An 18,142-nucleotide genomic window follows, 5' to 3' on the forward strand; every position below is an offset into this window, starting at 1 on the left:
TTCGGAGATATTGAGCTCTTCGCATAATTGCAACCCTGTTATCAGCGCCTCATATTCCGCAACATTGTTGGAAGCTGGAAATTCGAGTCTTGCTGAGTATTCCATTTGGATTCTTCCTGGTCCTTTGAGCACGACTCCGATGCCCGCTCCTTCTCCGCAAACTGCTCCATCGACGTGTATCTCCCAGGGAGTCGTTTTGTCCTCCATGGGTTCTTTGAACGTTAATTCTGCGAAGAAGTCGGCTAGTGCTTGAGCTTTCAGTGCTTTTCGAGCTTCATAGATAACGCCCAGACTTCCTATTTTGACGGCCCATTCTGCTATGCGTCCACTTGTCTCTGCCTTCTGGAGGATTTTTCGTAATGGTTGGTCGGTCCGTACAATGACTTGGTGCCCTTCGAAGTAATGTCGGAGCTTGATGGTGGCGGTGTATACGCATAGCGCCAGCTTCTCCAACTTCGGGTATCTCAGCTCCGCATCTCTGAGTACTTTGCTAATGTAGTAGATCGGGTATTGTTCTCCTCCTTTTTCCGACACCAATACTCCTGCTATTGTTTCGTCAGAGCAAGAGATGTATAAATATAATACGTCGCCCGGATCCGGTCTCGCCAACAGTGGGGGCGAAGATAGGAAGCTTTTCAATTCCTCAAACGCCTGCTGGCATTCTGCTGTCCATGTGAAGTTCTTGATCTGTTTCAGGGTTTTGAAGAAAGGCAGACATCGTTTTGCCGAGCAGGACATGAACCGACCTAGAGCCGTGATCCGGCCGTTGAGCTTCTGGACTTCATGTATGCTCCGCGGCGGTGTCATTTTTAGACCGCTTCGATTTTATCTGGGTTAGCCTCGATACCCCGCTGAGAGACCATGTATCCCAAGAACTTGCCTGCCGGTACTCCGAATACGCACTTTTCCGGATTGAGTTTTAGCTGGTACCTCTTTAGTGTCTCCAGGACTATCTTCACATCTGTTGGGTGGTCTTCAGCTCGGATGCTTTTGATGATCATGTCATCCACATAAACTTCCATGTGTTTTCCTATCTGATCTCTGAATATTGAGTTCACCAGCCGCTGATATGTGGCTCCTGCGTTCTTCAGACCGAAGGGCATCATCTTGTAACAAAATAATCCCTGGTCCGTTATGAAGGCCGTCTTCTCCTGATCTTCAGGTGCCATAGGTATCTGATGATATCCCGCCTTGGCATCTAGGAATGTATAGAGGGCGTGACCTGCTGTGGAGTCTACTAACTGATCAATGTGTGGAAGTGGGAAACTATCTTTGGGACATGCTTTATTCAGATCTGTGAAGTCCACGCACATTCGGTAAGTGCCATTGGACTTTTTTACCATCACCACATTTGCTACCCACTTGGGATAATAGGCGTCTTTGATCACGTTTGCTGCTTTTAATCGGGCGACCTCTTCTGCGATGGCGAGTTGTTTTTCGGGCGAGTGCCTTCTCTTCTTCTGTATCACTGCCTTAGCGTCGGTCGCTATGTTTAACCGATGACATATGACGTCCGGGTCTACTCCAATCAATTCGTCTGTTGTCCAGGCAAAGGAGTCTCCAAGCGATCTGAGGTTTTCTGTCAGAGATCGTTTGATTTCTTCTTCTAGCTCATCTCCTACTTCTATCTCCTTTCCTGGGGATAATTCCATTTTCGCGGTTCGCCCATAATGCTCCGCCCTTTCCTTCTTCTCTGGAGGTTCCATTGTTAGTACTGGCAAGGTTATATGAACTTTCCTGAGAGCTGTGAAGTATGCTTCTCTGGCTGACTTTTGGCATCCTCTGACTTCGGCATCGCCTTCTCTGGTTGGGATTTTCATCAGTAGGTACCTCATGCAAATGGATGCGCACGTATCGTGCAAGAGTGGCCTTCCGAGAATTGCGTTGTATGCGAAGTCCATATTGACCACCATGAATTCTGCTCGGATCTCTTTGTAGATCTCTCCATCCCCTAATTGGATGTTTATCTCCAGTGATCCTTCCACCTGTACAGATTTGCCTCCTAGTCCCACCAGTGGAGTAGAGACATGTGTCAAATTTTCTTTTTTGAGTCCAATTCTGCCGAACACCTCCATCGTGATCATGTTTACCGAACTTCCCGTGTCTACAAGCATCCGAGATACCTCGAAATTGTTGAGTCGCCCCTTGACAACTAGGGCGTCCTCATGGGGGACTGATAAGCCATGACTATCGCCCTCCGAAAAAGATACGCTTCTGAATTTCTTAGCATTCGGTGCACCTGGGCTAACTGAGTAGACTGTTCTTGCAGCTTTCTTTCTTGTAGTATTACTGTCTCCTCCGGTCGATCCGCCCATTATTACGTTAACCACGCCTGCTGGCTCTGGTCTGGGTCTTCTGGCGATTTCTTCTTTCCGCTCTTTCTTTCTTTCTGATTCCGTTTCTCTGGCTTCGGTGTCCCTTTTTACGAACCGGGAAAGGGATCCCCTTTCTATCAGCTTCTCTATCTCCTCCTTCAGGTGCCAGCATTCATCTGTGGTGTGGCCGTTGTCTCTGTGAAATTCACAGTATTTGCTATTGTCTCTTTTGCTGGCTGATGCAGCGTTCATCTTCCTTGGCCATCTGACCTTCTCTCGGCTGTCTTTTACCCAAAACAGTACGTTGGTTCTGGTTGTGTTCAGGGGCGTATATTGCCTATCTTCGTCTTTTTTCCTTTTATTTCTGAAATGGTCGTTGCCTTTTTCTCCGAACCTCTTTCCTATGGGCGATCTGTCCCCATTTCTTCTTTCTGCAAACGTTCGTTCTTCCACCCGTCCGAGGCGATTCTCTATCTCTCTCTGGCCATCATCCACTCTGATCTGTGTATGTGCGATGGTCATCAGTGTGGTAAATGCTTTTGGCGATTTGGCCAACAATTCCTTTCGTAGGTCGGAGTTGGTAGTTCCATTGAGTAATGCTGTGTAGGCGATCTCCTGGCTCAGGTCTTCTATCTGCATCGCCTCCTTATTGAATCTTTCTACATACTTCCTGAGTGTCTCTCCTTCCCATTGCATGATGGCCAGCAGGTCTGTGGACAGCTTCTTTTGAGGGATGCATGCTACGAATCTAGCCTGGAAAAGTCCTGAGAATTGTTTGAACGTCAGCACTGATCCTGGCTTTAAACTCTGGTACCATTCCTGCGCCAGACCTTTTAAGGTAGTAGGGAAAAGTTTGCACAGTACGTGATCCAAGTTTGTCTGAACATTGATCACCGCTTGGAATTTGTGAATATGGCTCTTGGGACAGCCTGTTCCATCGTATGATTCCAAATTTGGGGGGTATCTGAATTTTGTAGGGAACTCGTGAGAGATGATGAAATCTGCAAGCGGCGAGTCACTTCGAAGAGAGATGTCTACGTCTTCACATCTTATTCCAAGCCTGCTCATGACTTGGCGGACTTTTTCCTCCAGATGCTCTTCTCCGCCTTTGAGGGTGTGTTGTTCATCCATCCAACGTTCTTCGTCTGGAATTACGATGGGGGCATTTTGTTTCTTTGCGGAATTTTCAGGGGCACCTTCCTCTCGCATCGGTTCTTTTCCCTTGTCCATGGTTGACGTTGACTTCTGTACTGGTGATTTCCCTGATCCCTGCTCTGGCGATTTTAACGAGATACTCTGTTTGATGTCTTTAAGTAGACTGGTGATTTCTAGGAAAGCCTTGAACATTGCTTGGTTGTTGATTGGCTCTTCATCAGGTGCTATGGCTATCGGAGGTATCGTCTGTCTTATCGCCAGGGGGTCGCTGGTTTCTCCTTCTTCGCTGGTTGGGGGAAACAGATTTAGGGCCGGTGGTTCTGTTTCCCTGTCTTCTCTGTTGGTAGCCGGTAGAGTATTATCTCGTGGGGGATCCATCCTTGAAAAAGCAAATTCTGAAAAGTATCTAAAAGGAACGACGAAACTAATAAGTTCCACGTTCACCGCACCAAATGATACAGGTCGATCTTTAAAGGGTCGCCCGTACTGTTTTTCCTGCACAAGTAACAAATGTAAGCTCAAAGGACTTCAGGCTTGTTCAGCCTGAAAGCCACTCCGATGCTTAAGTCAGAGAGGGTTTTTTGATAGGTAAATGAATGTAAGAGTATTTAAGTCTGATTTGTGCTTACCCTTCTCAGCATTCGGTGGCTTCCTTTTATAATGAGTTTGAGGCGGTTGTTATCTGGAAAATCGTGGGTTTATCCCACGATTATTGATAGTGGTGAAGGCACGTTCCCGATTATCCCGGGTAGTGGGTGTCAGGGAACGGAGTGGATGAGGTTGTCTAAATGGCAGACCTGGATAAGTCCGCCCGAGACAGACATGGGCGATACTCGTTGGAGACCCGTTGGGCGAGCATAGCATTCGTTAGGCGATGCTTGGAGTTCGGATATTATTAGGTCGGTATCATGATGCTAATTATTTATTTCATTAAATTTTATTTTCAGGAGGGGTCCAAATTTTAAATTTACAAATCAGACTAACCTGATCATTTCAATTTATAAAATACTAGTTAAAAGTAGTATTCTAAAAATTAACCGTAGCTATTGGTTCATCCGAGAAATAGAGGTCGGATGATAAATCTAAAATTTTGCTAGTCAAACTTATAAAAACCGATTAATTAAAATACAAAATTCATTAATAAGCTGGTTAAATTTGCATATTAAACCAGTTTAATCTGCCAAAATATAAAGTAATAGCTCATTTAAACTCAATTTGATTTTTTAAAACACCAATTGAACCCTTAAATATTGCTACAAAATGAACAAAAATATATTTAATTCATATAATATTTTATTACTATTTTTTATTTAACATGTACACTTTTAATGTTAAAATTTAATTTCAACATCTAGTTAGTGGCATACATGGCCGACGATACTTATTTATATATGAATAAATAGTTATTTGGTGCCAAAATCGATAGTCGTTCCAGTTAATAACTACGAATAATGCAATAATAAATAAATTTATTGTCCAAAAATAAGTAATCCCAATAGATAATAATTTTACTTATACATGTATTTTTCGTAATAGTTTAATGTATAAATATTTTATTATCAAATTATATTCAGTAATGTATTAATTAAAAATAACGATAAATAGTTATACATAAATGAATTTAAGAGTTGCTTTATGATTTTTACTAATCTTTTATTTGATCAATTACGGTTTAATAATTTTTTTAAACAACTTAGATATCTAAAATGAACAGTTGAAATAGTCTTTCAAAAATATATTAATAAAAATAATTTATACTTCTAATTTCAGCCAATAACACATAGGAAATTCAAGATACGCATTTCTAAGTTATAAAAAATATTCAATATTATCTTTACGGTTCTTATAAGTGGAAGGTATCACAGGATGATGGACGGTGCTGCTAGCAAGAAAGAGTCATTAGCCCATTACTAATACATATATTAAAAAAATGGTTAATTCCTAAAAAAAATCACAAATTTTACACGAAGTTTCATTTTAATCATAACCTTTAAAGTTGCCATTTAAAGACATGAACTTTTATATTGTTTCAAATTCATCATTTCAGTGTATTTTTATTGACTAAATTCTTCACTAAATCATTAATGAAAGACTCAAGTTATTAATTAACATCAAATCTTATTATCTTTCTGTTAGAGTATATAGGATTCGGAATTTTTAGTGAGATAAAATACACCGAATTTTACTTTGGTGATAGATTGAAATAAAATTAAAGTTCGTGCCTTTAAATGACAACTTTTAAAGATCATGATTAAAATGATATTTCGTGTAAAGTTTGTGATGTTTATAGGAATTAACCTTAAAAAAAGGGATAACAAAAATATCCTAAAAATTACTTAATTTACAAAAATACGTACTTAATCAAAAAATTTAATTTTACAAAAATATTACTTATTTTGTTTACTATAAAAGAAATAGGGTTAATTCTTAAAAAAATCACGAACTTTATATGAAGTTTCATTTTAATCATGAACTTTAAAAGTTGTCATTTAAAGGCACGAACTTTCATTTTGTTTCAAATCTATCGCCAAAGTAAAATACGATGTATTTTATCGAACCAAAAATTTCTAATCCTATATACTCTAACTAAAAGATAATAAGATTTAATGTCGATTTATAATTTGGGTCTTTCATTAATGGTTTATTGAAGAATTTAGTCAATAAAAATACACTGAAATGATAGATTTGAAACAAAATGAAAGTTCGTGCCTTTAAATGGCAACTTTTAAAGGTCATGATTAAAATGAAATTTCGTGTAAAGTTCGTGATTTTTTTAGGAACCCAAAAAAATATATGGTTGATCCATATTCCGTACATTATCAATATATTTCTGACGCGTTTTTAATACAGTACTAAAAAGTGAAACCTATTTTGTATTTTTATAGCTCTGATTTATTTGATTTTTTATATTATACCAATCAATATTCTAGAATATTGATTAATATATGGCTTAATCATCAAAAAATATCAAACTTATAAATTTTGTGTCAATTATAGCCAAACCTTTAAAAATCACCAGATTTAGCTAAACTTTATATGTTCTGTTTCTTTTTTAGCCATTTTTGAATCGAACCGGTTTTTTGACACCGTGTCGTCCACGTCACCGCCAACTAAGCAAATGGTTGGCATGGAAGCTGAAATATTTAAATAAGGTTTGGCTATAACTGACACAAAATGCATAGGTTTGGTATTTTTTGGTGAATAAAACTAATTTTAAAATTAAATAATTAAATGATTAATTATATTATAATAAAATTCATATATATTTAAAAAATAATATTTTTATTTAACGCTAATTAAAATTAATTTTTTTTTTACTAAATTTAAATAATTCTAATAATTTTTTTTATATTTGACGGATAGATAATTAATTTAAATTCTATTAAAAACAAAAAATGTCATATTCATCTTAAAATTTATTTTTTTTAAATTCCAATCGTCGGTTCTTTGACACCGCCGCCGTTTGAGACCCAATTGTTCGTCTTCCGACGAACAATCTGAGAGTAATATACACAACAAACATACGACAGTGTTCATGATTCAACTATACACACATAAACATAAAAATAATCACTGAATAGACTGCTTATTTAAAGGACGAGTGTAATTATTTTTTCAATTTTTTTTCTTTAAAATGTGAAGCTCACTGTGCTGTAATTAATATATATCATGATGGTTATAAGCATAAACGCATGTCATTTTACTCGGCATAGCCAAAAACTTACCTTAATTTACACATAACTATTTTATTTATTACCTAAACCCAGTCATAACAAGATCTGAACAACATTAAAAAAAATAAATCAAGTTTAAAATCATCATTAACATTAAACCCTTTCACCAAATTTAATTCAACATTAATTCCTAAGTAATACATTAATTGAGTTTTTTAATTACATATTCATTAAAATATATTATAATATAAATTTATTAGATTTAATTAGGTTTAATAAAAAATTAATTTTAATTTTAATTAGTATTAAATAGGAAATTATTATTATTTTTAAATATATATATTTCATAAATGATATAATTAATTTACTAATTATTAAATTTAAAATTTGTCTTGAATTTAAAATTAGGTTTATTCATCCAAAAAATACCAAACCTATTTTTTTGTATCAGTTATTGCCAAACCTTGTTTAAATATTTCAGCTGACATGCCAGCCAATTGCTTAGTTGGCAGTGACGTGGATGACACGGTGTCAGAAAAACCGGTTCGATTCAAAAATGGCTAAAAAAGAAACAGAACATATAAGATTTGGCTAAATCTGGTGATTTTTAAAGGTTTGGCTATAATTGACACAAAACGTATAGGTTTGGCATTTTTTGGTGATTAACCCTTAATATATTGATTGGTTAATTGGAATATTAAATTGGTAATGCCTTTTTAAAGTTAAAAGCTCTTTACTTTAAACTTAAAAAATGAGAAATCCTTACTATATTAAACTATATCAAAATATCAAAATACTTCATTTAAATATATAAATGAATGTAAATGAAATTGGAAGAATTACGGATGGATAGCGGGAATTATCCCGTTCACTGGTCAAAGACCTGGTTGGATGCGAGATCTACTCCTTTTTGCGATTTACTCTTTAGAGAAAGAAACAATATCTCTTACCAGCAAACTCGTCTCTTGTTATGAATATCAGCAGCTTTGTAGGAGCTGAGGCTCTGCAATACCTTGTTTTTTTTACCTCTCGTAGGAATAAGAGTAGGAGTTGAACTTCAGTGAAGTGCTCACACCCTTTATCAAATTGATATGCTAACGCGTATAAACACTTAAAAGAACATATAAAAGGGAAAGATCTCTAATTCACAACAAAGAGATATGCCAATTAGCGGCACACTTACTAGAAACCTAATTTCGTTAAATCATAGAGTAAGTTCGAAATTAAATAAGAGTTTTATTATTATTAACATTTAACTGAATTCACTTCATTCATTTTAATGTTTCAAAAACTATTGCATATATTTGATTCTTTCAAGTTTGATAGATAAATCCACAAATATTAGTACATTTCATGATATGTATAGTAAATAGTGGGGGGTTATAGGACAAAAAATAAATCTTCCTTTTTTAATTATTCTCAAAGTGATTTTTTTATCAAACATATGCGGATCCAATCACGATCTGGAAAGGTTGACCTATTTGAAAATCTTCGGATCTATGCTATTTTTTAGATATTAAATATAATTTCTTTTGAAGTACGCATTTTTATAATTGTTTTTTTTTTCTGGATGTGTTTGTAATTTTTTTCAAGAAAAAAGTCAAATTCCAAGAGTATCCAATTCCCCCTTGGCTCCCCGGGTCCGTTTCTAATTTGTGGCGCATGTTAAGCCATCTGAACCTTAAAGTTAATTTTGTTTCCTAGGCAATCTCATAACAATGCATTAGCCCGAAATTATTAGAACAAAATATACTATTTAACTAAAATTTGATATTCTATATACATTTTAGTGTCCTCCAATATTTCAAATCAATAACTAAAAAAGTTTTTTTTTTTCAAGATAGATTCATAGATGGGATTAAAGTATAAAATGAAAGTTATACACAACTAACCATATAAACTTTCAAAACTCTAATCTACCAACAAAATACATATGGAGTTATAAAAAAACAAGCAAAAGATTAATCGAAAAAGAGTAAATCAAGCCGAATTCCGCAAAACTTAAACACGGCGCTTTGTCCGAGACGCGGGATCTTAATTCATCAAACCCATTCAATTATATCGTGAAACCGCTTGCTCCTTAGCCTCCATCCGCATCTTCAATATGAATCCAACAAGATAGATCTAAAAATAACATTAGAAAGCACCAACACATAATTTAAATCAAAGACAAACAAGAAAAAGACTTCTAATTAAGACCTCAATTTTAAAATTTGAAAAAAACCACTAGATAAAATTAAAAAGTTGTTTTCAACCCCAAAAAAACCACTTTCTCTAAGAAAATAGTTTTTTCAAAAGACCAAAATCAAGGATTTTATTTTTCTTCTTTTTAAGTTGAAGATCTTAAAACCGCTTAAGGAACCCAACAACCTTAAGCTGGTTAAAGATCATTCCAACCATTTAACCTTAAGCGGGTTAAAGATCATTCCAACCATTTAAGAGGAAAGAAACTCATAACTCTAGATATTTGAAAAAAGCACAAGTAAAAAACTAGAAGGTGGTTTTCCATCCCCTAGAAAACCACTTTCTTTAAAGAATTGTTCCTTCAAATCACTAGATTATGAAAGATCTACAAATAAGAAGGCTTGTTGTAAAAATAAACTAACTAATTTTATTTTTTGGTAAGTCCATCCGGTTTCCAAGACTTCTCCCTGACTAATCCGGATCCGACCCGCGTCGCGCACCTGGCATGGTGGGTGAGTCTGCCAGTGGGATTTTTCTGCATTCACAAGGACTCGAACCCGAAACCTTGCTTAAGCGAATCAAGCCGCTTACCACTTGGACCAACTCCCATTGGTTAAACTAACTAAATTTTATTAAGAAGTGAAGGTGAAAAAAGAAAAAGGAGTGGAGGAGGTGGTTTTCCGGCCAAAAGCCAAAACCACCTCCTCAAAATAATGGTTTTTAGTTTTGTGTTTTTAGAGAGAAGGGAGAGAATTTTTTTCTGAGAGAGAAATAATAACTAAAAACGTTCACTAAGTTGCATTTATATCACAAAATTACGGAGTAAATAAAAAAAATTGATCATTTAAATATGATGGGATGGAAACGCATGAATTATGCACCAAATCATACAGCTGATCATTCGATATCATGGGAAGAAAATGCACATAATATATTATGCATGTCAAAAATAGAGACTAGAGAGAACTTTTGGTGATTGTTTTGGCATCAATCTATGATTTATTATGTGCTCTCTCTTTTTCATAAAAATAGAAAAAAAAATAACTATTGTTATCCTTTAAATATAAATGGTGTAAAACTTATTTACATCATTTTTTACCATCTTTTTCTTATTTGCTACGCTATCTATTTTTCTAACTTATTTACAAAAATACTCATTATATATAAAAGCCTTATCTCATTTTAAGTTAAACTTTTACATGACCACTCTTCTCTCTCTCTCTCTCTCTCTCTCTCTCTCTCTCTCTCTCTCTCTCTCTCTCTCTCAAAATTCTATGTTTTTTGCTTCTTTTTTTCGTTTGATTTTCAATTTATCTACTCCGGTTACTTTTCTGTTCGCTTTTCCATTTACGCTTCCGTTCGTTTACTTCCGATGAATTTCTCTTCGTTTCCGGTCATTTTTCCATTTGCCTTTTCTGTTCGCGCTAGTTTATTCGTCTCTTTCGTTCGCGTTATGGATTTCTCGACTCGCTTTTAGATTTGTTTAGTTTTTTATGTTTTTCTTCGTAGTGATTTAAACATTTTATAAATAAATTATTGTAGATCTATAATTTTTTATTTATAAAATTGTTCTATTATTTATATAATTATTTATTTTGTCTTTATCTTATTCATAGATTTGTTTATTGCTATTGATTTTGTAAAGAACAAATTGATTTATGGTGCATTTGTAATAATTTTTTAATATGTTTACGTTTTAGTGTATTTTTTGTGTATTTGTAGTGTATTTCTGGTGTTTTTCGGGATATCTATGTTTTTTTTTTGGTGTATTTCTGCCGTTTTTAGTATATCTATGGTGCATTTACAGTGTTTATGGTGTATTTGCAGTGTTTTCATGATATAGACCATAAAAACGCTACGAAATACCATAAATACACTATATATACACTAATCTTACACTATAAAAACACTATTGTTACACTATAAAAAAATTCCAGGAAAAAATCTATAAAAAAGTTGATATAAATTATTAAACACTGAAAAATAAGACTGCGCACTCGGTCGGTTTGGTCGGTTTGGTCGACCGAACCGAAAAAAACCAAAAACCGAAATTGGAAACCAAAAAAGGTATTTGTGAAATTAAAAAAAAAGTATTTTTTGTAAATAAAAAAAATCAGAAAAGAAAAGTCAAAACTTGACAGGTAAAAGTGTAAATAGTTTACCGAAATATGTATTTTAGGAAATTACCACAAAAAATAATGCAATAATATTTGTTGTCCAAAATAAGTAATTCCAATAGATAATACTTTTACTTATACACGTATTATTCGTAATAGTTTAATGTATAAATATTTTATTATCAAATTATATTCGGTAATATTTTAATTAAAAATAACAAAAAAAGTTATACATAAATTAATTTACGAGTTAGTTTTATGATTTTTATTAATTTTTTATTGGAATAACATCATAAAAATTAACCAACTTTACACGTTTTCTCAATTTAATCATGTCTTTTAAAACTTTTTATAAAGATACAGTAACTTTAATTTCTTTTCCAAATTCTTACACGGTGCTGACGTGACTGTTGACCCGGAAATTTTGGCCCATCAAATAAATTGGCTTTAATATTATTAGACTTTCAAATATATTTAATAATTTAAAATTAATTATTAAATAAAGTCTAATTAATATTAAATAAATTATTTTGGGTAAGTCAACAAATCATACTTACCTAATATTAAAGAATATGCTATTTTTTCCTATTAGTTAAGTGAATATTCTCATTTAACTAATTAGAATAAAATTGATTATTCTTTCCAAGTATAGAGATATGTGCATAAATACATATTCTCTACACTCCTATAAATAGGAGTGCCTTCACAAGAGAACAGGAGATCACTCTCAAGTCGTGGAAACTCTGCAAACAAAGCGATAAAGAAGCTCTACATAATTTCTACAAAAAGACACACACATAATTCTCTAGCCGCCGGAATTCTACAAACAAAGCAACATAGAAGCTCTGCATAATTTCTTCAAGCGACTACATCAAATCAAGCCTATATATTCGAATCTTCATACGTTGTGTTCATCACCCGTCGAGGATTCAACCAAGTGACTACATATCAAATCAAGTCTTCATATTCGAATCTTCATACGGCGTGTTCATCACTCGTCAACGATTCAACAATTTCCTTCACTAAATCGAAGGAGATTCTACAACGGATTCAAGAACAAGCTTCAAAAGCCCTTGATCCGAAAATATTGAAGGAAAGCATCAAATGATTTAATTTCTACACGTGTAGAAATTCCCAATAGAGATTGTACTCGCTTTTTTGATTAAATTCAATAAATTGACATTTGTGCATATTTTCTTGTTTTTCTAATTTGAGGACAAGAAATTCGTGTTAACAGTGACACTCATTCATTGGCGCAATTTGCTGAGGTGTAAGCCATTTTTAACCAATGAATGAGTCACACATAAGCACCGTGTATGAATTTGGGAAAAAAAATGAAATTTAGTATATTTTTATGAGAAATTTTAAAGTAAGTGGTTAAATTGAGAAAACGTATAAAGTTGGTGAATTTTTATAACATTAACTTTTTTTTATTTGATCAATTTACTGTTCTATAATTTTTTTAAACAATTTAAATATCTAAAATGAATAGTAGAAATGGTTCTTCAAAAAATTATTGATAAAAAATAATTAAAATTTACTAGTTTTAGTTTCAGTGAATAACTCATAGGAAATTCAAGATACACATTTCTAAATTATAAAAAAAGGGCCTAAATTAAGTTTATGAAAATTATAAGTAGCCCTGTGTAAAAACCGAACCAAACCGAGATTCCGCACTAAAACCAAACTCAAAATTGAAAATTGGTTCGGTTAATAGGTAATGTGGTGCGGTTTGGTTTGACAAAGAGAAATTCCGATTTTCGGTGTATGGTTCGCTTTTGATTATTTTAAAACCGAATAAACCAAAAAACCAAATTAACAAAATGACGTCGTTTTATATAACATAAATAACGTCGCTTTCTACGTTTAAATGTACAACCCATTAACTTTACATATAATAACCTTATTTTTTTTCTTTACACGCAGCTCAAGTCACAATATAATTGCTTGTATTGGTAGAAAATATGGATTGTTTCATATTAATTATGTATTTAACCTTTTAAAAATTTAGAATTTTCACTAATATATTTTGAATTTATAATTGAATTAAAAACCGAAAACCGCATTGAACCAAAATTTTTTATGGTAAAAGTAATTTTCGGTTATTACTATAAAATTTATGATTCGATTTTCATTTTCATGACTTTGCACTGTCGAACCCAACCGTAATATTAAATGCACACGCACCCCTAATTATGAGTGAAATCAAATGTATCAGGGTGATGGACTGATACTGTTGGCACGAGTCATAAGCTCATTACAAATCTATACATTAAAGCAAAAGGTCAAGGGGTCCTTGACTGGGTCTCTCTCTAATATGTGGCGCATAATAAGTCATCTTAAACCTTAAAGTTAATTTAGTATCCTATGAAATCTCATAACAAAGCATTAGCCGGAAATTATTAGAGCAAAATATATTTTTTAACTAAAATTTGATATTCTTTATACATTTTAGTGTCCTCCAATATTTCAATAACTAAAAATGTTCACTAAGTTGCATTTATATCTTAAAATTGCAGAGTAAATAAAAAAAATCGATCATTTAAATATGATGGGATGGAAATGCATGAATTATGTACCAAATCATAAAGTTGATCATTCTATATCATGGGAAGAAAATGCACATATTATGCATGTCAAAAATAGAGAGAACTTTTGGTGATTGTTTTGGCATCAATTTAATGATTTATTATATGCTCTCTCTTTTCCATAAAAATAGAAAAAAAATCACTATTGTTGTCCTATAAAAATAAAAAAAAATTATATTTGATGATAATTATTGATAAAATAATTAAAATGTTCTTATAGTTGTCTCCATTAATAATCAATCGTGTGACCTTATTTTAGAACTTTTTATCATAAAACCCTCTAAAAGAACATGGCTTAATGCCTTAAAAAACTCTGATCTTTCATCCCTTTTTCAATCCTACTCCGATGTTGAAAAATTGTCAATTTTACCCCAATTTGTATTTTTTTCATTTCAATTGTATCCTGAAGCGTAAAATTGACCTTTATTTATTTAACAAAAGTTCAATAATTTTTTTTTAAAAAAATGGCCAATTTAATATAAAAAGTTAATCTAATGCAAAAAAGATCAATTTAGAGAATTTTTGCTAAATAAAAAAAGGTCACTTTTATGCTTTAGGGTACAATTGAAATGAAAAAAATGCAAAATAGGATAAAATTGACAGATTTGCAACGTCATGATAGGATTGAAAATAGGATGAAAGGTCAGAGTTTTTTAAGACAATAAGCCAAAAAACATCACTAAACTTTCTAATTTTTTTGATTGAGCCAGTAAACCTCTTTCTTCCCCAAAAATAACTAAAATATCCTTAAAAATCATTAATTAATTAAAAAAATCAAATCTAATCAAACCCAATTAAATTCAATCAAATCCGAAACCACCCCACCCGCTAACTGAAAGCCGCCGCCACTGTCGTAAGCCACATCCGGAAATCGCCGCCTCCTCCTCTAAAGAGCAGACCTCTTTAGAGGCGGCGGCGGCGACGATTTCTGCCGGTGGTAGCAGCTTCCGGAGGCGGCAGGTGGGTGGGTGCCGGTTAAGGAGTCAAGTGGGTGGTTTTGGGGTTGATTGGATTTGGTTTGGTTTCATTGGATTTGAATTTTATTTATTTTTAATTAATTAGTGGATTTTAAGAATATTTTAGTCACTTTTGGGGTAAAATGAGTTTACTGGCACAATTAGTAAAACTTAGGAGGTTTAGTGATTTTTTAGGAATTTTGTGATAGGAGGCCATAAAGTGAAGTGACACGATAGATTATTATCCAGTTTTTTATATGCATTAAATATAGTCACAATGATATTTTAAATCACCAATCTACAATGATTCGCTTTAAAAAAATTTAAAGTTAAAATTTTAATAATCTAATTGTAATTAATTATTTTTTTAATTCTTATGAACATGTCGATACATAAAAAAAGATTCTTGTGAATGTGTATGGAATGGACAAAGTATTATTAAATAATTTTATTAAAAATATAATATCTAATAAATTATATATAAGATTTTATTATAAATTATTGGTTTAGTTAAATAAATAAATATTTTTATTCCTTTTCACACTTATTAATAAAAATATATAAAAATAATTAAATAAGTATATTTGTACTAAGTTTTAATTAATAAACAAATGATTATAACATTTTAATTTATTTGAATAGATAGTTACCTCCGATATCTTTTTATATGTAGCAGAATACAAATAAATCTATCTATCTAGTATAATTGGCCAATAATTTTTTTCACTTGTAAAGAAAAAAATAGTTGATTTATAATTCTAAATAAATTATATTTGCAAGTTAATTAATCACACTGAGTTTATACTAACAAATAGTACAAGTAAATTGTTTCACAAAATAAAAACACAAATTCTTGACAAGATCCCTCCCTTCTCAACAAATTCATAACCAAACCCTTTGTTCTCCTCGCCCGTACTCTTGTTCTCAATTACATCATCTGCACAATATTAGAAATTCATAATTATTTATTATTATTTTCGCTCTAAATAAATGTACCGGGCAAATTAAATTTAATTAAACAAAAAAATTTAATTTGTTTAGTTAAATAAATTATATTCATTTTTATTTAATATGATAATAATTTGTTACATTTTTTGTTTTGCAGTGTATTTTATTATAAGTAATGAGAGTATAAATGACTAATACTTACCATATATTGTTCCATAAATTTCAGCAATGCTCAATGCTCAAAACTAACAATATTAAATTTTAGGCTAAATATCCTTAAAAACCCAAACATTTTAGCGAGTTTGCAATTTTAGCTAAATCTTTTAAAATTTTAACTAATTGATCATAATTTTAACATTTAGTTGCAATTGAATCCAATTACAAGGACTAAAACGACAAACCTGAAGAAAAATCAAACGTCCTTAGCAATAAGTTCGCCATTAAGGAGCTCTCTGTAAGCAGCAATAGGCCAAGAAAATCCTCTGAAAACCAAGCTAGTAGCCAACGGAACATCAATTATAATCTCCTTCATCGTCGGCTTCTTCTCACCTCTAATCGCAATCAAATAACTCCGGCCGACCCACCCGATCCAGCCGGCGATGTAGAGGAACAAAACCCCGGGAGTGATAAACTCACCCCAGTGCTTCTGGTCACCGCTCACAATCAAATGCGGCAGTCCATCGGAACCACATAACAGCCCTTGCTTCCCGTAGTTGTCGAATCTCCGCTTCGTCTTCTCGATCGTCGCGTTGATGGCCAACGCCGGCGCGCTGTCCGGCGCGTAGAGCTTGAGCGACGACTCGAGTTTTTTGATTTGTTGCTTTTCGCGTTTAGCGAATTGTTTTGATTCTTTGCAGGGAGTCAGGCCGGCGATGTCGGCGACGGCGGGGAGCGGAGCTGATAGGAGAATGGAGGAGAGAGCTAACGCGGCGGAGAATGCTTGGAGCGGCGATGATTGTTTCTCCGGTGGTGATTGAGGAGAAGGATTGGCTGAGCAGACTATTAGAGAGGACTGTCTTGAAGAGCCAATAAGTTTTGGCTTCAACAAGGGTTTTGAGAAATTTGCAGGGATTGTAAGTGACATTTTTCCTTTTTCTTCTGTTTTTAGGTGATAATGTGATGAAGAAAAACAAAGGGAAAATTGTAAGAAGAGTGTGGAGAGGTTTGGTTTTTAGATTTTGAGAGGAAGAGATTAGTGGTGGAAATGGGATAAGGTTGGGAGGAGTAAGAAATCTGAGGTGGAGTGTTGTGATTGGTTGGAAGGTTTGTGCTTATTGGTTTTACTTAGATTCTCTATGCTCCTCTCTATCTATCTATCTTTTTTTGTTTGAAGAAGTTGGATAAGAGTTTTGCTAAGATGTTCACTTTGTTAGTGTGCTCTTGGTGCAACCAACTTCCATGTCTACACATAGTTGTCAAAAGAAAAAAAAAATTTAAAAATGACCCTAATGTTTATTTAAAGTTTCACTTAGCCTTTTTATATTTTTTGAATCTCATTTAAAATCTTCCGTTAAAAAAAACACACGACTTAACGTTTAAGTTGTTTGTGACACTCTTTTCCTGCCACGACACTCTAACGTGGCTTGCCTTTTAATAAAAAGGCACAAAACTAACCCTAATGTTTACTCTGATTTTATTTTTTATAATGCTATTTTTATTAATTTATGATTTTGCATTGCCAATAAGTCTTTAAAGTGATGTTATGTTATACTCCCTCTGTTATTTTTAATTATTTTTTCTTTGAATTTTTTGTTATTTCAAAATATTTATCAATTACAAGTTTTAATGACAAATTTTAATTTTTTTTCACTGTTACTCTTTAGTTTAATTAATAAAGTAGAAATAGCATATATTAACATGTGGACTTTTAGTAAATCAATGTAAGGTTATTTAGTCATTTACATGAAATATTAATAATTTTCTTAATATGTGTGTTTTGTTAAAAATGGACAAATAAAAGAAAACAGAGGGGGCATATTTATTAATGGAGACATCCAGTTTAAAAAATATTAGCATCGTAATTGAAATTTAATTAACATTAAATGACCAAGTGAGAATCAAAGTAAATGTTAGGATCATTTTTATGAGAGATTTTTAGGTAGACTTAGTCCACCACGTCATCCGTGTACTAAGCCTATCATATAATGACATGTCATTAAAATGATGGCAATCTTATAAATTCGTTTATTACTTATTTACACTTTT

The 18,142-nt window shown here is 33.0% G+C and overlaps 1 protein-coding gene and 1 long non-coding RNA gene across 2 annotated transcripts; both read right to left on the bottom strand.

Annotated features, from left to right (window-relative positions):
- Window positions 1–8,946: 8,946 nt before the first annotated feature.
- LOC126656581 (uncharacterized) lies at window positions 8,947–10,108 on the bottom strand. The gene is made up of 2 exons (XR_007633265.1): window positions 9,751–10,108; window positions 8,947–9,268 (listed from the first exon to the last, which is right to left on the bottom strand). It is a non-coding gene; the product is annotated as an uncharacterized LOC126656581 (long non-coding RNA).
- A 5,626-nt stretch (window positions 10,109–15,734) lies between these two features.
- LOC126656027 (photosystem I reaction center subunit III, chloroplastic) lies at window positions 15,735–17,096 on the bottom strand. Its single transcript, XM_050350469.2, has 2 exons — window positions 16,339–17,096; window positions 15,735–15,926 (listed from the first exon to the last, which is right to left on the bottom strand). The coding sequence occupies exon 1, from the start codon at window positions 17,019–17,021 to the stop codon at window positions 16,350–16,352; it is 672 nt and encodes a 223-aa protein (XP_050206426.1). The 5' UTR covers window positions 17,022–17,096; the 3' UTR covers window positions 15,735–15,926; window positions 16,339–16,349.
- Between the last annotated feature and the right edge of the window lie 1,046 nt (window positions 17,097–18,142).

Source organism: Mercurialis annua, linkage group LG7, assembly GCF_937616625.2.
Source record: "Mercurialis annua linkage group LG7, ddMerAnnu1.2, whole genome shotgun sequence".
In the NCBI taxonomy this organism is placed as follows: domain Eukaryota; kingdom Viridiplantae; phylum Streptophyta; class Magnoliopsida; order Malpighiales; family Euphorbiaceae; genus Mercurialis; species Mercurialis annua.

What these genes read in the sequence shown, in the direction of transcription:
- LOC126656027 (XM_050350469.2), bottom strand. Translation starts at nt 17,021, where the DNA reads ATGTCACTTACAATCCCTGCAAATTTCTCAAAACCCTTGTTGAAGCCA.